The 20,029-nt window shown below is 48.9% G+C and overlaps 2 protein-coding genes across 17 annotated transcripts in view; one reads left to right on the top strand and one right to left on the bottom strand.

Moving 5' to 3' along the window:
- The window catches only part of ZDHHC3 (zinc finger DHHC-type palmitoyltransferase 3), a 60,674-nt gene extending 40,823 nt beyond the window's left edge, over positions 1 to 19,851 (bottom strand). For 5 of the 12 annotated variants that reach the window (XM_053897689.1, XM_053897693.1, XM_053897691.1 and 2 more), the window contains exon 1: positions 19,492 to 19,851. In XM_053897689.1, coding sequence (XP_053753664.1) covers positions 19,492 to 19,836 — 345 coding nt within the window. In that variant the 5' untranslated portion in view covers positions 19,837 to 19,851. Of the gene's footprint in view, positions 1 to 769; positions 1,100 to 2,783; positions 3,239 to 12,839; positions 13,143 to 19,491 lie in introns of those variants that run through there. The other 7 variants (XM_019416509.2, XM_019416512.2, XM_019416505.2 and 4 more) reach the window with 5 other exon arrangements.
- The window catches only part of EXOSC7 (exosome component 7), a 47,889-nt gene continuing 47,645 nt past the window's right edge, over positions 19,786 to 20,029 (top strand). For all 5 annotated transcript variants that reach the window (XR_008420430.1, XR_008420429.1, XM_053897695.1 and 2 more), the window contains exon 1: positions 19,786 to 19,891. Coding sequence is in view for 3 of the 5 variants with exons in the window: in XM_053897695.1 (XP_053753670.1) it covers positions 19,835 to 19,891 (57 nt within the window). In the remaining 2 variants the exon portion in view is untranslated. The remainder of the gene's footprint in view (positions 19,892 to 20,029) is intronic.

Consider the following 20,029-nt stretch of genomic DNA (forward strand, 5'->3'; position numbering starts at 1 on the left):
CACTGCCGTTAGCGGTGTCTTCCCTTTCCTAATTTAAACACACTCGTCCTACGCACTCAAACAATTAAGCCACAGGAGGTCTTTATCAAATCACGCGCTCTCCTTTCCCTACACAAGATAATGAACGGGAACAGAGGATTTAATGCCAGGGTACACGACATTCAATGGCCACTTGCACAGCTGGTATATTTCGCTAAGTCCTCAGGCAGAACACCACCGCTTTCCCCACAGATATTCACCAAGAGGCACTTGCTGCGGCCTGAAACAGACTTGTCCAGCTTTTCAGGAAAAGGCGAGCCTCGCCCAAACAAAGTGAAGGCCATTTCCGTGCAGGTTCCTGGAATTGGATATGGCTTTAATTTCGAGAGCACCTAGCTGCAGTCCTGTCTTCACCGGGAAGCCCCGGCCTGACCAAACTCCCCCCGGCCCCCGAGCATGCTTGCCACTCTGATGACCGGCCCCCAGTCGCCATGCTTATCGGGCTGAGCCTTTCTAACTACAGGTTGGATTTCACCTGGACCGGAGCTCTCCCAGAGCAGCCTCCATTAACGTCTACATCAGTATACGGACAGAATCATTCGACCAAGACGGGTAAGCTGTGGCACTGATGGCGTCCTCCGGGGGCCCTGAGTCCACTTCCCCACCCCAGCCCTGGCCCTCCTGATCTCCACACGCCCAAGGTCCAGGGGAAGGAACATGCAGGCTGCGGCCATGCCAGGACCAGAGGAGCAGAGTGTGGGCTCGTCAAAACAAGCCCAGACATACTCACGGGGTCCGTCAGCATGGCCCGGCAGTGGGAAGCCAGGGCCAAGAAGGCCAGCAGGTTGAACACGATTCCGTTGATGACGCTGTACACATAGTCTCGGGATGGAATCAGCATGACAAAGAGGACCACAAACTCCGCGTAAAGGACCAGAAACCAGGTGACAATGGCACAGGCAATGCCACAGCCGTCGCGGATAAACCACATGGTTCCCACAGGACCGGGGTGGGGAGGTGGGACGCACTTCTCCGGCTGGAGGTATTCTGGCTTCCGCTCAATGTCTCGGAAGTGGTGGGTGGGGATAAGCATCATAAGCTATTCTGTCCATACTGGCATCTGGAAGAGAAGAAAGAACCCAGAAATTTGGCGTTGTCTTGTTATCAAGGAGACCTGACAAAATTATCTTTCCAAAGCGAGCCATGAGGATCGATGTGCGAACTTCCTGCAGGAAAGCCGCCTAAACCTTCTGTTCATTTAAAATGTGAGTTCTTAGGGCACCTGGGTGGCTCGGTCGGTTAAGCGTCCGACTTCGGCTCAGGTCATGATCTCACGGTCCGTGGGTTCGAGCCCCGCGTCACGCTCTGAGCTGACAGCTCAGAGCCTGGAGCCCGTTTCAGATTCTGTGTCTCCCTCTCTCTGTGACCCTCCCCCGTTCATGCTCTGTCTCTCTCTGTCTCAAAAATAAATAAACGTTAAAAAAAAATTATTAAAAAAATAATAATAAAATAAATAAATAAAATGTGAGTTCTTGGGGCGCCTCGATGGCTCAGTTGACTGAGCATCCAACTTCGGCTCAGGTCACGATCTCGCGATTTGTGAGTTCCAGCCCCGCATCGGGCTCTGTGCTGACAGCTCAGAACCCGGAGCCTGCTTTGGATTCTATGTCTCTCTCTCCTCTGCCCCTCTCCCACTTTCTCTCTCTCTAAAAAGTAAATAAACATTAAAAAAATAATAATAATTAAATAAATAAATAAAATGTGAGTTCTTGGGGCACCTGGCCGCTAGAGCATGTGACTCCTGATCTTGGGGTTGTGAGTCTGGGCCCCATGCTGGGCACAGAGTTTCCTTTAAAAAAAAAAAAAAAAAAAAAAAAAAGTGAGTTCTCAGCTCTCTTCCCTATTTCTGAGAGTTAACTTAGCGTTTGCAAAACAGGGCCACCTTGCCCAAAGCCTTTCGCATGACAGATAATGAAAAGGGAGCCTTTGAAGGGCAAATGCCTCACCCAAGGTCAGCCAGACCAACAGCTACACACAGGACACCAGCTCAGAAGTGGGACTAGAACGCGGGTCTCTTCATTTGTTAGGGATCTGCTGGGAAGACAGTGTCTCAACAGATTATATTCCAGTTGTGACTTCAAAGGCAAGATGGGGCACAGAGTGCCAAGCACTCTGGGAAAACTCTTCAGTGTTAACACTGCTGCCTCTACACCAAGGACAAACCCAGAGACTGATGTTGAGGCTGTCTGCGGTTAACAGGGATGAGCAGAACGAGAGTACCTGCTTCACCAGAACCAGGCTTAAGCTGCAACCATTAAGTTGCAGTCTAACTTATGGGGGGGGGCGCCTGGGTGGCTTAGTCAGTTGAGCGTCTGACTTCAGCTCAGGTCATGATCTCACGGTTCGTGGGTTCGAGCCCCACATGGGGCTCTGTGCTAATAATAGCTTGGAGCTTGGAGCCTGCTTCAGATTCTGCGTCTCCCTCTCTCTCTGCCCCTCCCCCGCTTGTTCTCTCTCTCTCTCTCTCTCAAAAATAAATAAACATTAAAAAAAAAAAAAAAGACATGCTAACTTACTACTGCATTAGCTGATGGTAAAGGCAAAACCTAGATAGGGAAGGTTCTCGAAACAAACCAGGCTTTTTAATCCTAGGGCCAAAACGGTTGATTTTCCGGGAATAAGAGACTCCCTTAGCTCTGCCCTCCTCTTGGGTGACGGGGTCAAGTGGAGAATGTTGGACAATGAGTCCAACAGTGTGTCCGCACCGCCTGGCTGTGGGGCTCCATGAGCCTTGGTCGCCTCACCTGCCTCCTCACCCCAGCCTCCTCGTCAAAGGGCTGGTGTGAGGGCCGATGGAGCAGGAGGTGCCCGTGATGAATCCCGTAGCCTGGAACAGCCCTCACACACCACGCACGTATTGTCTCTAGGAAAGACATCCATTCCTTCCTAAACAAGCGCTGAGCAACATGCCCCTTTTTCCTAACGGCTGCAGCTTGCGTCTCTGGAGACAGCAACAAAATAGCTAAGGATCGATAATGAAGTCTATCTGTCCACGGCACGTGCCACAAAACATAGCAAGTACAGATTTCCCTCCTCCGATTCTTTATCGTACACGTGGCGGCCTGTTGCATCACCAGATGGGTTTCTCAGTCAGAAACTGTGCCGGCGGGGGCTGACCCTGATGGCGGGGCCGCGGAGAAGCCAACGTAGCACAGTCCGCAGGACAGCAAAGGACATCTTGGTCCTCTGAGAACGCTACTCACTTCGTAGCAGAGGAAATCGTTCAAAAGCAGCACCGGCGACGTGTGTTTTTCTGAAGACCGTGGCTCTAAAGGGCAAGTGCAAACTTTCAATGGTTGTGTCGGCTTTTTCTCACCCTTTGCCTTCTGCCTCCACTGCCTGCTTCCCCCACAGAGAAAGAGCATCTGGACTGAATACGCTACCATCATGACGAGTACGGATGTGTCTAGAAAGCTGAGAGGGTACAGCAGTAACTACTACTCAAAACGACAGACATTCTGGAGTCAAAAGTTGCACAGACTAATAATGAAAGAACAAGGCCAGGGCCTCCCCTCCCAGCACGGCGGAGAATTAGTGGCCGAAAGGCAGCTAAACGCGTAGTGTGTACTTGTCCAAAGCAACGTCGACTCAACAAATACTCAAGAGGGACTATCACATGCTGGGTACCCTCTGCTGGGAGCTGAGGAAAGAGAAGTCACAACACACAGGGAATGGCCATCCCAAGTAGGAGTAAGAGCAGCAGTTCCCAATAGGCCACCAACCAGAATCTTCTAACAAAGCAAGCCAGTGCTGTCCACAAGACAATGGCAACCAGTGTTGCCAGTGACAACTCAGAGGCATTAAAGATGTAAGTGTACCTTCTGAAGCACCACACGGAAGGACAGCAGGAGCTCGTAGACAGGGATGTCTAGGACTCGACCTGGGCCCAGCAAATTCTAAAATTCCCAGCTCCGCTCAACCCAAAGCCAACAAGTGGAAGGCTGAAATCCCATGAAATCCCACAGCGATTCGAAAGCTGATCGAAGCTCCCCATTTTGACAATGCCCATGTTATTCCCTTGGTTTTTCCTGCTGCCGTACGGATTTGTGGGTACTGAGGCTCTAAACCAATAAAGTTGTATTGGACCACAGCCATGCCATTTGGACACATAATGTCTATGTCTGCTTTTGTACTGCATTGGCACCGCTGAGCAGCCGTGAGGGAGGCTGGCTGACCGGCAAGCCTGGAGTATTTACTCTCTAGCTCTGTGCAGAAGTTTGCTGACCTACGGTTTCAGGCCGTTGTTAGCCACCGGCTGAGCAGCTCAGTGTGACACTGGTGGTCGGTCACAACTCGCCCCGCCCCTCCAACATCTGTGGCAGCATAACCTCCTGTCCTCTGCAGCCTGGGCATCAGCTCACTTGTGTACTCCACCAAGCTCTTCAATGATCAGAAAGGCGTGTGTGTGTTTTTTGAATGTTTATCCATTTTTGGGGCGCCTGGGTGGCTCAGTCGGTCAAGCGTCCGACGTCAGCTCAGGTCACGATCTCGCGGTCCGTGAGTTCGAGCCCCGCGTTGGGCTCTGTGCTGACAGCTCAGAGCCTGGAGCCTGCTTCCGATTCTGTGTCTCCCTCTCTCTCTGCCCCTCCCCCATTCATGCTCTGCCTCTCTCTGTCTCAAAAATAAATAAACGTTTAAAAAAAAAATAAATGTTTATCCGTTTTTGAGAGAGAGAGGGAGACACAGAACCGGAAGCAGGCTCCACACTCTGAGCTGTCAGCACAGAGCCCGACGCGGGGCTCAAACTCACGAACCGGGAGATCGTGACCTGAGCTGACGTCGGACGCTTAACCGACTGAGCCACCCAGGCGCCCCAAGGTGTGAATTTTTGAAATGCACGATCACTGCAAATAAATTTTAGAACGATGCTCCTGTTCAGATATTTCCAGTGATGAAATTATGCTCACAGTATATTTGGACTAGTTGACCGTATTCTGTCCTCTGACAGTTACTCATTCTTGACTACACAAATGGCAACGTGAGTAAACTGGGGTAATGTTTCGTATGTGTGATCGTGCTGAGGAATAGGCCTTTCCGCAGAAGTAAATTTCCCGGTAACCACGTTTTAACCATTAGGATGGTTAAGATAGAAATGAAAAATAAAAAATGCAAGTAAGATAAAGACAAAAAAAAAGATACTGATAGCTGTCCTTGTCTTAAGTACAATAACCATCCATTTCTTTGGAGTGACTTAAGGTCATTACCCAGAACATCAATTACTGGAGTGTGTTAGGTAATGATGTCCTCAGGGGTTACAGAGATTCACTGCGGACTCTCGGCCTCACACCAGCTGGCCTGTTCAGACTACTATAATTTTAATTCCAACGTCTCCTTTGTATGGTTGTCTTCCTGTTCCATTGCTGGCTACTGTCATTTCTGTGTCTACAGTGACTCCCGACAAATTGTCCATTTATGATCACTGACGGGCCGAAGGCTGGAAAACAAATGAAACTAAACCACGATTAGATTTCTTTGTAACAGAAGGGTACTCATTTTAGGTAACAGGACTTTAGGAAGATGCTATGTTCTCCCGCCAAACAGTTCCTGGGCTGGATGTCTTTTCATTAGCCCAGGGCCTGGCACATAGTGGCCACTTACTATGTGTGTCATTACACGAACGCTGGAGTAAAATGCCTTGAGTAAAAGGCCCACCTCTGGAGGCCCCGTGTGCCTTACTTTCAGGGGCATGGCCATATTCTAGATGGTGGAGGGTGCACCAAGTAGGACTATGAAGTAGGTGGAGGGCCATGACTCTTTCTTAAGTAACTGGAATGTTCCATCCTTAAACAATGCGGGACCAGATGTGCATAGAGGAGCTCTGTTGTCCTGTTGCCCCTCGTTGGTGAGGGACAGTCTGCGATCTGGGAAAGCACTCGGCCAAGGGCACACCAGGCAGAGCCAGACACCAAGTGTGGGGCTGAAGTTCACACTCTAACCCACACTTTAGAGTCTCAAAATACCCTGCTCAAAACCAATCAAGGCATACTGTTATAAAAAGTGCACCTAACCCCCAGGCCCCTTAAGAGGAATGAAGTCGTGTTCCAGTAAGGATTTGTTCCTTCAATTAGCCAACTGAGAATCTGAGAAATACGGGGGAAAACTCACCTGGAGCAAACCGCACACCTTCCCTTCACTCTGCCCCTGAAGACAGCACTCGGAAAGCCAAACACTGACCTCTTTTCCTTTTCTAGTTTGAATTGGGGAAACTCTAATCCTTGGGGGTGAGAAGTGGCTCTTTGCCCATAACCTACTCCCCACATGAGAGTCCTTGCTTGCCAGAGTTGGGCAGAACTGTTTGCTCAGGCCTCTGGGGCGCGCACGGAGTGTTTGCTCAGGCCTCTGGGGCGCACACGCAAGGAGGCTGGTGGGGGGGGAGGCTTCAATCCTGCCTGCCAGCTCATGCCCTCGGAGGGGCAGCCTCCTCCATTCTCCCTCTCCACCCCTTTCATCTCATTCCTTTGCCCTGTTTACCCTCTTAACTCTGTCTTCAATTCAATTTGTTTCAATTCAAAAAGATATTCATGGAGCAGCCACTATATATATATATAAGGAACTATGCAGGGGGCTCCCACACAAGGGATGGTGAGGGCAATAATGTGTATGTGCTGCCCTGTTGGGGCCCTGCCATTCTTCTCTCCCAGCTCCCATCTGCTAAGACTAGTCTTATTTGCTCTGTTCTATTAACCTGCAGGTCCCATTTCGCTTAGCATTGGAGCCTGGTATCTCATGAGTTTATGCTCAAATCAATATTTCTTGAGGGAACAGATACAGAAACTGCACAGACCCACCCCACAATGATCCTAACACACAGGTTTCTAATGAACAGCACAATGGAGAGGCAAACAGCACCACCCCAAAGCAAACAAAGCCCAGAAGTGAGATAAATAGGCTTTCTCACGGCCAGGACGTCTAAAGGGAGGGGCTCTGAGCAGGCCACGGAGCCAGGTGAAGTGTTCTGCCCAAAGGCAGAGGGAGTGGTGATGCAGCCCGGGGGAGCAGGATGTCCAGGGTGCTGTGTGTGAGTGTGCACACACCTGGGCTGTGTCGGGCACAGGGGGTGGGGGTGTTAGGTGGAAATGAAGCTTTAAAGGCAGGGCTGGGGCGCCTGGGTGGCTCAGTCGGTTAAGCGTCTGGCTTCGGCTCAGGTCATGATCTCGCGGTCCGTGAGTTCGGGCCCCGCGTCGGGCTCTGTGCTGACAGCTCAGAGCCTGGAGCCTGTTTCGGATTCTGTGTCTCCCTCTCTCTGACCCTCCCCCGTTCACGCTCTGTCTCTCTCTGTCTCAAAAATAAATAAACGTTAAAAAAAGTTTTTTTTTAAAGGCAGGGTTATGTTCTGTAGGCTGTTTTACAAGGCCTTGAGCTTCATGATGAGTTGGGACTTCACCCTGGGGGTACTGGTGAGGCACCCCAGTCTCTGAGAAAGCTCTGAGGATGGTAATCACGCTATTAGTAAGGCCCCTTGGGCACTGCTGACAGGCAAGAAAGACGAGACAGACGAGAGGGTTCAGTGTCCACCAGAGGCCAAAGAGCCCAGACAGGCACTCAGGCAACAGGTGAGAGTTCCAGCTGGGTGGAAGGAGGTTTTCTGTTCCTCTTCCATGTTGTTTCTGAAGAAAGACTGAAAACAGTGATCATTTTGCAATTTTAATTATAGTAATTGTGTTGTGTTTTTTTTGGCCAAGGGTTCTGTAGCATTAAAAAGAGTTGGCCTGTCCACACGTAATCCAGGCCCGAAGTAATTATTATTCCGCCTGGCAGAGGAGTGCAGCAAGGCCCAGAAAGGCAGAGGGACTAAGCCCTGGGGGTAAGGAAGTCCGAGGTGGATTCACAGAAGCAGAGGACTTCTGAGGCTCCCTAGAGCTAGAGATCCACACGAGAAGGAAGATGCACTGGCAGAATGACCATCTGAGCTCTGTCGGGGGCAGTGTGGGGTAAATCTAAGGAAATCCTCTAGCCTTCCTTCTTAGACTTTCAGAAACAAAACGCAAGAAATGACTGACATTAGTGTTAATTCCCTGAAACAAAAACACATGCCACTGCATCTGGTCCGGAGCACTGCCTCCAGATCCATCAATAACTCACATGCTTCATTATCCCTGACCACAAGTGTGCCCTTCCACTCACGCAGACAGGCAGACACAAATGTGGTTAGTGAAACGCAGCCCGGGGCCCTACAAGCCCCAGGGACTGGGGTGTGGCGTTGGCTTTGCGGGATGCCGCTTATGACTCCGTTCCCGTGTTGCCCATCCACAGCGGAGCCACACCAAAGGGGTCTGAGAGGCTGATGCTAAGGCCAAGTTCACAGGCCCCATCTCCCTGTGGCCCATCTGCAGGTTGACCATCAGCGATGGGAAGAGTCCAGATCTAGTGCCTGGACTTAATCATCGTTTGTCGAATGAGGAGCAAATCCTTATAAATCCATCACCTGCCCTAAGACAACTGACCCAAAGCCCAGGCTTTATGCGCAAGGATCAAAGCCATGACATGCAAGTTCTGTGCTGGATGCATCAGAGTCCCCAAACTCAACTGTTCTCAATCCAACAAGGGTCCCAGGGACGGCAGATCCTCTCAGATTGCCAACTTCACCGGCTTTCATGACATAAGATCCTATACTGAAGTCATGGATTAGTGGAGCTAGATCTGAAATCCTTAGAAGCATCTCGAAGTACTTTGTGAATTTTACTTTCCTAAGACACCACACCCACTCACGTTCTCACATCCACGCATGCAGTCACCCATAGCATAGAAGAAGGTTTTGGGACTGTACAGATTTAAAGCAGCATAAACAAACCCAACCATTATGGCTTGTATGAAATATCTGTCTGCATCAACTCCAATCAGGTGCAATTTTTTTCCCTTGACATAGAGAAAAGGATCATACAAATACTCAAAAAACAATTTTTTTTTTTTTTTTTTTTTTTTTTAAGGATTAGGCTTTCTGGATCCCTACAAGTGGGAACTATATAGTTGAAACTCAATTTCATCCCCTTAAAGAGGGGGGAGCAGATGTCATGAACATAGCAAGGTAGTAGAAACCCTTAACTAGACGGCTTTTAGCTTAGGTCAAAATTTGTTTCAGGTGAATAGTTAACATGTGAATAAATCTAGCATTATGCTGAATTGCCGTGGGGGGGGGGGGGGGGCTTGTCTTGTATCCTCTTGAACTTGCCCTAAATGTTCACTCTCAATTAAACTAACTTTTACTGCAGTTAAATAACTCTGTCCACCCCTACAATCCCTTAAAAGGCCCCCTGGAAGAAAGTAGCATCTTTTCTGATATTTCTACTGTTTTTCTCAATTCATCTTAACGTTAAGAAATTCATCTTAACGAGTATATCAATAACCTTCCAGGTTTAAATTCCACTGTCTCAAGAATATGGTGTCTGCCTCTTTTAGAATTTCTCACATTTCAGAGTGATAGACTTAAGAGCGTTCAAAAGCCAGCCCTACAATTTCAAAGATGAATAAATGGTCTATATCCTAGAAGCTTTAGAAAGGAACCTGAAGCAAAGTAAAAGACGAATTAATCGGAGCTACAATTCTCTTAATTTGTGCTAGGATCTAAAAGGGTTGTAAATTTTATACCCATTTTTTATCATTTATTTTTCCTTCGAAGATTTTATTTTTAAGTAAGCCCTAAACCCCGTGTGGGGCTCAAACTTACAACCCTGAGATAAAAAGTCGCAAGCTCTACCGACTGAGGCAGCCAGGAGTCCCAATTTTATGCCCATTTTTAGATGGTTCTCAGAAAAACAAAGAATGAGCCCCGAATCACTATGTTTGATATATTTCATTAAAAACAAAACCAAAAACAAAATGAGTCACTAAACTTTTTTTTCCCCCAAAAGGTAAGGGTGTGGTTCAAAGGAAAGGTGCCTTATCATCTGTATCACAAGCTGCCAGCCAAGGAGGGTGTCCAGGCAGGGAAAGCACCTGGCCTGTTCTAGGTCAACATGATTTCCTCCCTCCGTGGAGGGTCTGTCACGCTCTGCCCGCCTCTTGTCTTCTGACATACTCAACCTTCAACAAAACACTTAAAGAAAACAAAACAAAACGGTAAAACATCACATCCCCAAGCCAAATCCCATAGACATTAAAGTTTACGGAGAAAATCAGGTAGTGGTCGGTAAGCTAAATTTGCCTTCGTGCCTCATAACTGGCCTTTCTTTCTTTCTTATTTATTTATTTATGATGAAAGCACAAGTAGGGGAGGTGCTAAGAGAGAGGGAGACAGAGGATCCAAGTGGGCTCTGTGTTCACAGCAGCGAGCCTGATGCGGGGCTTGAACTCACAAACCGTGAGATCATGACCTGAGCCGAAGTCCGTGCTTGACTGACTGAGCCACCCAGGTACCCCTGGCCACACCTTCTTTTAAAACCCACTTGTGTGCACACGCAGACTTCTAACAGTAGGCCTTCATTTCAGAACAGAGTCTGGGATTTGGACGGCTCATGGGGGCTAACAGTCCTTCCACTAGTTCACCACCTCGTGACTTTCTAGATCTATTAAAAAAACACACACCCGCATATAGGATATGCCGTAACATAGGTCACAAACGTTGGGGATCAGTAGGAACTACACTCGTTTGGGTAACACATTCTACTTTCTCCTTTTCTGGGCATGCTTCGTGATATGTAATAACAATGTGGAAAATTCACGAGACTTTAAACAAGACCATGCTTAAAATTAACTGATTAAAAAATAAAAATCAGGGGCGCCTGGGTGGCTCAGTCAGTTGAGTGTCCGACTTCGGCTCAGGTCATGATCTCGTGGTTCGTGCGTTCCAGCCCCGCGTCGGGCTCTGTGCTGACAGCTCAGAGCCTGGAGCCTGCTTCGGATTCTGTCTTCCTCTCTCTCTCAAAAATAAATAAACATTAAAACAAATTTTTTAAATTAATTAAATAAATAAATAAATAAATAAATAAATAAATAAATAAATAAATAAAAATCACTGTCTGGGCCAGAATTTTAGAGCTGGAAGGAAACTTAAAGACCATCTATTCGATTTTGGTCAAACTCCTTCTGTTTCATAGATGAGGAAATCGAAGCCCACTGGAGATTTTGTCGAAAATATAAGTTTTAGACAAAACATGCAGTGCTGTCTTCAGGCATGCACCAACATGAACTAAATGCCTATGATGAGGGAGGACATAGATAAAGCATTTCATTAAAATTTTTTTTTAACACACAGCCTTTCAGAAAGAGACTGTAGGAATTACCTGACCTCTTCCAAACTCTGGTTCAGCCTGTTTTTTGGGGGGTGGGTGAGAGGGAGAGAGAAAGAAAAAGAGAGAGAGAGAAAGAGAAAGAGAATCCCAAGCAGGCTCCACACTGTCAGCACAGAACCCAAAACAGGGCTTGAACACACAAATCGTGGGCCCAAATCAAGAGTTAGATACTCAACTGACTAAGGCACCGAGGTGCTCCGTAGTCCAGCCCGCTATATAGATAGGTAAAGAAATGAAGCTCTACGGGCACCTGGGTGGCTCAGTCGGTTGAGTGTCCGACTTCGGCTCAGGTCGTGATCTCTCAGTTCGTGGGTTCGAGCCCCGCGTCAGGCTCTGTGCGGACCGCTTGCTCAGAGCCTGGAGCCTGCTTCAGATTCTGTCTCCTTCTCTCTCTGTCCCTCCCCTGCTCACGCTTTGTCTCGCTCTGTTTCTCAAAAATAAGTAAATGTAAAACAAAAAAAAAAAAAAAAGAAAGAAAAGAAATAAAGCTCCAGGAGTGAGTTCAACTTCCAAAAAAAACATCTAGAGAGGGGGCTAACTTCCCCTCTCGGTCTAGTGGACGGTATCTACCACTGGCTTGTGCTGCCATCTCCCTGAAGGAACTCCTTCCAGAAATCTGCAACTTAGCAGCAAACTCTTTCCAAAGGTAACAATGTATCACCAACCTAGCTACCTTCAACAGGTCAGAGTGTGTTACTCTCACTGAACGGGAACCCTTTGTAATCAGGTGCAGTGGTCTCATCTGGCCCTGAACTGCCTTCTGGCCTCTGTCCGGGTAGGCACGCTGAATATAAGGGCGGGGCCCGGATTCTTCCTGGGTGTCTACTACCTGCCAGGCATCGGGCTGGGCGCTAGACATGTCTCATCTGGTTTGATCTGCACATCTACTCTATCTTGTCGATATAAACCCTGGCTTTCCCATCCCCCTTTGAGATGAGGAAACCGAGGCATGGAGAGATTTGCCTAAGTTCCTATTTCTTTTTTTTTTTTAATGTTTATTTATTTTTGACAGAGAGAGAGAGAGAGAGAGAGAGAGAGAGAGAGAATGAGTGGGGGAGGGGCAGAGGGAGAGGGAGACACAGAATCTAAAGCAGCTCCAGGCTCTGTGCTGACAGAGAACCCCGATGAAGGGGCTCCAACCCACAAACCGTGAGATCATGACCTGAGCCAAAGTCATGCTCAACCAACTGAGCAAGATTTTTTTTAAATGTTTTTATTTATTTTTGAGACAGAGACAGAGCATGAGCAGGGGAGGGGCAGAGAGATGGGGAGACACAGAATCTGAAGCGGGCACCAGGCTCTGAGCTGTCAGCAGAGCCCGACGCGGGGCTCGAACTCACGGAGTGGGAGATCGTGACCTGAGCCGAAGTCGGACGCTCAACCGACTGAGCCACCCAGGCGCCCCGCTGAGTTCCTATTTCTAAGAAGCAGTTGACAGGGTACGCTCCCAAGCCTGCTCTCATTCCAGAGCCTGCTGTTTACACCTCACTACAACCATTCATTTTGCCCCATAACTAGAAAACCAAAGGGAGAGGTGTACTGGGGCCTCCACCGTGACCTTGGGGGACTTACTGTTTGGTGTCCTGCCCACACACGGTTATGAGGAGGTGGCAGTATCGGGTGGGCCACGTGTGGGGGCGTTCACAGGCCCCAGGCCTGAACTTAAGCATTCTGTTCTCTCAGGTGGGGCCCTGGCTGAGCACCAGCGAACATTTGGAAGGCTGATCCTGCCTTAACCTAGGAAGCAGGAAGGATGTGAAGCTTCAGCCAGGAGAGTCACCCTAAGATTGGGTCCCTCAAACCTGCTTCTGTTGGGGGATGCTTCTTGTGGGGCCAAGTTCCAGCACGCTGCTTTTTCGGGGAGAAAGCCCCCCCATGCTAGGCAGAGACCAACCAGCAAAGGGTCCCACCTGAGGGTGCTGAAAACAGCACCTGTCCCCACACTGTGCCACGTGCGGACAAGCAGCCACTGTGACATCACCCAGGCAAGAGCCTGGCTTTTTGAAAGACTAAAAGCAAAAGCCCTTGGAGGGATCTGAGAAGAGCTACGAGAGAGAAAGAGAAAACAGTCACTGCAATGGCACCGGGCCACAAGCAGGGCAGCCAGTTAGCTTTCAGACGTCTGATACCACTTATCCCAGACATCAGTAAGTGCCATGCAAGAGCAGAGCCTTGGAGGAGCCCGGGACCAAGGAACAAGGCTGTCCAAGTCCGTAGCCCCTGCCTACCAAGTCAACAGGCTCTCTGGCACCTATTTGAGGGCTCTGGAGACAGATGGATGCTAGTGCTAAATGAATACTGGGCTTGGAGTCAGGACGCCAGAATTCTATTCCCACTCCTACAGCTTCCTATCTCATGATCTCCGGCGACACAGTTGCCCTCCCTGGACCTCAGTGTCTTCATCCATCTAACTATATATTTTTTAATGCTTATTTTTGAGAGAGAGAGAGAATGAGTGGGGGAGGGCCAGAGAGAGAGGGAGACGCAGAATCTGAAGCAGGCTCCAGGCTCTGAGCTGTTAGCACAGAGCCCGATGTGGGGCTCGAACCCATGAACCATAAGATAATGACCTGAGTCGAAGTCAGACGCTTAAATAACTGAGCCACCCAGGAGCCCCAGTGTCATCTTCTACAAAACAAGAGAGAAGACTGAGCTGATTGCTAAGATCCCTTTCAGGGTTGAGATTCTGATTCCTTTGTTCTCGTGAACAAATTCAATATTTTCATTGTGAATTTCTTGGGTTTTATATTTCTACCAAAAGCATCCCTTAACTTCCTTTCCTCGTTGTTTGTTAATATTCAAACAGAAATCCACCAATAACTGTTAGCAATCTTCCTGAGCGTGTTCAGTTTTTCAATCAAGTATGGCATGTAGGGGCACCTGGGTGGCTCAGTCGGTTGAGCGTCCGACTTTGCCTCGGGTCATGATCTCGAGGTCTGTGAGTTCAAGCCCCGCGTCAGGCTCTGTGCTGATGGCTCAGAGCCTGGAGCCTGCTTCGGATTCTGTGTCTCCCTCTCTCTCTGCCCCTCCCCTGCTCATGCTCGGTCTCTGTCTCAGAAATAAATAAAACATTAAAAAAAAATTTCTTTTTTTAAAGTATGGCATGTAATTACCATTTCCTTTTGTTAATTCACTTAATTTTTTTTTCAGAGTGGAAAAAGCACTATCAAAATGCATCCAAGTGGTAAAAGAGAGAAATCTTGTAATAAATTTTATTTTATTCTTGGTAGACAGAGAATGTGCAAATTGGGGGGAGGGGGAGGGAGAAACTTAAGCAGGCTCCACGCTCAGCTCAGAGCCTGACGTGGGGCTTGACCCCATGACCCTGGGATCATGACCTGAACCGAATTCAAGAATCGGATGCTTAACTGAGTCACCCAGGTGCCCCGAAGAGAGAAACCTTAAAATGTAATGACCATTTTTCATTGTTTAAGTAATGATCGGTTCTGAGCTTTATTTACCATCTGGTAAAGATGCAAATTTTAGGGTAAAATGAGGCTTAGAGAGGTTAACTGACTTACTCAAAATCACAGAAAATGACGTGAGCAAAGCCCAGATCACTGGAGTAGACACCCAGTAGTCTTTCCACCATAGATCATTATTTTCCTCATCATCTGACCTTTCTAGATTGTCTGCTATCTCTTGGTTTAGGAACACACACATAGCAAAGCCAATACTTAGTGCAACAGAACCGTGGCCAGAACTGCCTTTGTCCCGCTAGGTTTATTTTTCTAAGGTGAGGTATCTATCCCACCCAAAGGCATTCCATCCCCACAGACCCTGACAAGGAGAAATTCATGTCTCGGGTGGCCCAGAAAATTCAGAGATCAAATGTCAAGTTTCTACCTCCCTGGAAGGTTCTAGTTTGGAGGAGAGAAAAGATGGAGTGTTCTTGGTATTTCCCTGCATTTCTTGGAAGAATAACTGAACTAGGTGGGACACAGAACTGGAGCCTTCTAACCTTCAGAGTTCACAGCCAGGAATAACCTAGCCGTTGTTTCTGGAAATCCGCTTTCAAAGAGGAAAGCAAAGGATGAAAACATGCAAAACCAGGAAGAAACTGGAGGCATGGCATTTGCTTCCTTTTTTTCCCCAACAGGTCAATATCCAGACCTCACTCCACCATTTCTGTTTGGATTCTGTGGCTATCAGCATGTGTAAGTGTGCTTAAGTATTTCCAGATTTGCTAATCAGAATATGTGACCCCTTTTTTTCCACACGTAAGAAGCACCCCGCTGCCCTCTCAAAATGAAACACACGTGAAGACCCTTCCTCTAATGAGAATAAGCGTCACCCATGTATTCCTATCAATTTTTCTACCAGTGGAATTACAAGTTGTAATTTCTAGAAGAGCAAGACCTGCTGGCCTGACTGACAGGTTATTTACATCGAGTGTGTTTTCAGACAAGGTACAGGCAGGACAAATCAGAGGGTTTAAAGGAAACAGTTCTATAGGGAAACCGGGTCGCTCACTTTTGCTTTTCTGGGGTGCTGGGCTGATTGTGAAAATGCAAAGGTAAAGAAAAGCCTAGAACTTGGCTACCTCTCTTAAAGACTGGAAAGAAGATGTTCCCCTGCTGGGCTTTGAAGAGCTCTCTGCAACTTTGACCCCACAGACTCAGCATTGCCCCAAGCTCTTCTGTAACTGGCTTTTATTGCTTTAATTAACCGAGGCTAGGTGGGACAGATTTACTCCACCTCTGTAATGTCATTGTTGCTTGCGAGTGGCTGGCGGCAGGCCTTTACCTCTCCCCCTTGATGCCTGGCCTGCACAATTAGCGCCTTATTATAGGTTGGCCTCACGTCTAATTGCTACACGGGCTCAACTGAGCACTTTGTTTCATTGTCTTGTTCATGCGCTTGTTCAAGTGCCTGGGTTCCCCAGCTAGAGTAAATCCTAAACTCCTTTTAGGCAGGTGTGTTCAGTGTCTCATCTCTTTGGGCCCACAAGAACACTAGACACTCCCAGGCCTGCAAACAAACACTTCCTGTTTGAAGAGCTTCCGGATGTCTATTCTGGGAGGAAGGCACATGGTTAGAATCTGGGTCTCCATGCCTATCTCAGTCCTCCGTCCCAGATCCATCATCCTTCTCTGTTGTTGAGGGCTCTCCTCAGCTACTCTGAGTTAAGCTGTACTTGGCCTGTATGTAACCTTTTCCCTTATCTAAAAGGATCGACTGAGGGGCGCCTGAGTGGCTCAGTGGGTTAAGCGGCCGATTTCTGCCGAGCTCGCAGTTCGTGGGTTCGAGCCCTGTGTCGGGCCCCGTGCTACAGCCCAGAGCCTGGAGCCTGCTTTGGATTCTGTATCTCCCTCTCTCCCTGCCCCTCCCCCACTCTCGTTCTTTCTCTCACAATTAAAATAAACATTAAAAAAATAATACAAGGGTTGACTGAAACAGACATTGGAGTGTCCCCCTCAGCACCACGTTCTATGTAGTTTTCTACATTTCCTTTAGAAAAAGGATTCAAGGGATGTGAACTTATGCTTGAAGAGCTCCTTTGTTTTTGGAATAAAAAGTACAGCTTCTAGGGCAGTTATCAATTCCATAACAAACACAGGCCTCCTTCACCAAATACTCCAGCAAAACAAAGGGGAGCCTGGTGGGAAGACTGCATAAAGGGATGGTTAGGAGTGCAAGGATGGGAGCTGGATTGCCTGGTCTCAAATCCTGGCCCTGCCATTTTCTAGTCATGTGACCTGTGACCTTGATCAAGACAATCGACCTCTCTGCCCCTCAGTTTCCCAATATGTAAAACTGGGATAATACTTGCCTCATAGGGCTCATGTGAGGATCGAATCGGTTAAGAACAGTGCTTGGCACATAACGGGCACTATGTAAGTTAGTGTTAAATAAAAATTAATAGAGTACAGAGATTCAGAATGGACAGACCTACAAAACAGTATGCCCCCCAAGGAATCTGACAGTGATGGGAAAACATGTTGGTTTTATAGACTAAGGTGTTACCCTTGGCTTCTTCGTTTTCTGGCTAATGTGCATTCTTTGAACTGCTTCAATAAATCAAAAAAGAAGTCTGAGTTTGTGAGTTTTAAACATGTGTAATGCATTGTCACAACCAATGTGATAAAAAATGTTTTGGAAGCATTGGAATAGAATGATTAGTGAAGGTGCTGTTGTTTCAGTAGAGAATTTAAAGTAAACATTCCACTGTTTACACCTTTCAGACCTAGTCAGCCTAAAATGTCAGACATCATTCATAATATTAATATCATAATAATATTATTATTGTCAACCCTTCTCCAGCAAGGAAACTTTAGCCAATTGTCAGGGGAGTGGTTCAAATATATGTTCTATATTTTTAAAGACCTGTTGAAAGATTTCTATATAACGATGATTCCATGGTATCCAACTCAGACTCTTCCTTCTTTTTAAAAAAATTTTTTTTAATGTTTATTTTTGAGAGAGAGAGACAGAGCGCAAGCGGGGGAGGGGCAGAGAGCGAGGGAGACACAGAATCTGAAGCAGGCTCCAGGCTCAGAGCCGTCAGCACAGAGCCCAACGCAGAGCTCCAACTCCCGAACCGCAAGACCATGACCTGAGTCTAAGTTGGACGCCTACCCGACTGAGCCCCACTTCTGTCTTTTCTGATCTGTCCATTTGCTGCCACCTTTTAAACCTTCAATCCTCTTAGATATCCTAGCTACTAAAATTCCATGTCCAGGGTCTCTACTTTCTGGGCAATCTTCTAGAAGAAAATATCATTTCTAACATCAGCAGTCCCTTGTTACCTCATCAGAAAGATCCCCATGTGCCACAACAGGTGGGGCACCTGTGCTTTCATTCAGAAGAAAACCCTTTCGGCTTCACCTCTCCCAGTTTCCCTGAAGGGCAAAGTCCAACCACGTGAGATGTCTTCCCTATAAGTGCACCTACAGAGAACTATGTAGAGACATAAGAAAGAACTGATGTCCAGTCTACTAAGAAGTGATCATTTATTTTGGAACTCAGCAGTTTAGAACTTAAAGAGTATGGGCAGGTCCTTCTTCCCTGTACCCTCCTCTGACCCACCTCCCTAACCCCAGTGTGCTCATTGGTGCCACCATCATAGCTCTTAACCATGTCCTGTTAGGTTAGGTTGACCCAGAGCCCTTCCCTCTGCCTGGGGAGCTTCTCTGGGCAGAAGTTGTGTTTTATTTGTTTTAGTGTTCCAAGGTTGGCACAAAGCCCATCCATAGTAAGCTCTCAGTAATCTGTGAAACAGTACTGAAGCTACTATCTGAGAAATACATTCTTTAGATGATTAAGCTGTCAAGGGTTATTGTACTTTCGCTTTTGAGAACAGGGAGGCTCCTTAGAAGAGGGACATTTAGAAAAGTCATCAGATCCCCTTGCTTCAATCACTTTGGGTTAACTTTCCCCCATCTATCCACATAACCTTTTTAAAATCTGTACTTACCCTATCTGCCTCACCTTAATGGGCTCCTTCAGTGACCCTATATTCACCTTGCAGGTATCCTTTCTGGATATCTAAGGCCCATACTTTTACTTCGCTACCGCCAGGTCTGGCTTTTTTTCGGCGGCGGGGGGGGGGGGGGGGGGCAACAGTCCACAGCGCCCAGCGATCACTCCCTCAGGCCGAGCTTCCAGCCATCGCTGGAGATGGCTGGGCACTGTGTCCTTCGCCAGCGCCGGTTACCAAGACTCTGCCCCCTCCTCTGGGAGAATGCTCCAGCGACCACCCCGGACAAGGGGGATCCTGCAAGGTTCTGGGTGTGCGTCTGGTCAGCCCCAGAGAGCGGGCAGGGAGGTGGAATCCTTGGGGTGTAGGACGCCTCGGGACTAATGGGCACTCACTTCTGGCTCGGACCCTTCCCACCGAGAAGGAAGTAAAGAGGGCTTCAACGTCTCTTCTTTTCAACCATTCTAGGGACTAGGGAAACGCAGGAGGGAGGGCGGGGGGTGGGGGGAAGAGAGGAGGAGAGCAAGGAGACAGCCCCTCAGGACAATCACGACGTCCGCCTCCCCTCACTCGGGGTCGGTCTCTCTTCTCTCTCTCCCTCTCCCTCTGCCTCTCGCTCTCTCTCACACACACACACGCACACGCACACACGCGCGCACGCACGACCTGCTACTTCAACTCCAGCTCCCAGCAAACTGCGACGCGCGCCTCTCCCACTGCAAGTCCTAAGCTCCCGCCCCGGCCCACGCCTCTGGCCTCACCCCAGCCTTTTTCACTCAACCCCAGTTCCCCCTCCCCACTGACCGTGAAGCCGGAGGCAGTTCCCCAGTCCCAGGCCCCCGGTGGGGCTCCCACCGCCGCCGCCGTCGCCTCCCCCTGCAGCCCCCGACCCGGGACCCGGCCTCGGGCTGCAGCGATGGCTCCCCGGCACGAGGCGCCGCGGCTTCCTGGACTCGTCCAGACACGGGGCGGCGCGCAGGAGAAGCCCATCGAGCTGCCGGCGGTGGCGGCAGCAGCGGTGGCTGCAGGAGCGGCCGCCGCGCCGGCTGATGACGCACAAGCGCATGGGTTGGGGTGAGGGGGGGGCGCGGCCGGCGCGGGAGCGACGCGAGCCGATGACGTGCGGCGAACGGGGCGGCTCGGCAGCATGGCGTCCGTGGCGCTGAGCGAGGCCGAGAAGGTGTATATCGTGCACGGCGTTCAGGTAGCTACGCCGCGGCGTCAGGCCCCGGGTGCCCCTGGCCCTGCGCGTCTCGGCGCGCCCTCGGTTCGCTCGGGAGGCGGCGGCCAGGCGGCGGGTTGGGTTTACCTTGTGGTTAGAAAGCACTGCGGCCGGCGTGTG

The sequence above is a fragment of the Panthera pardus genome, unplaced genomic scaffold (assembly GCF_024362965.1).
Source record: "Panthera pardus isolate Hobbes unplaced genomic scaffold, ASM2436296v1 HiC_scaffold_8, whole genome shotgun sequence".
Taxonomy (NCBI): domain Eukaryota; kingdom Metazoa; phylum Chordata; class Mammalia; order Carnivora; family Felidae; genus Panthera; species Panthera pardus.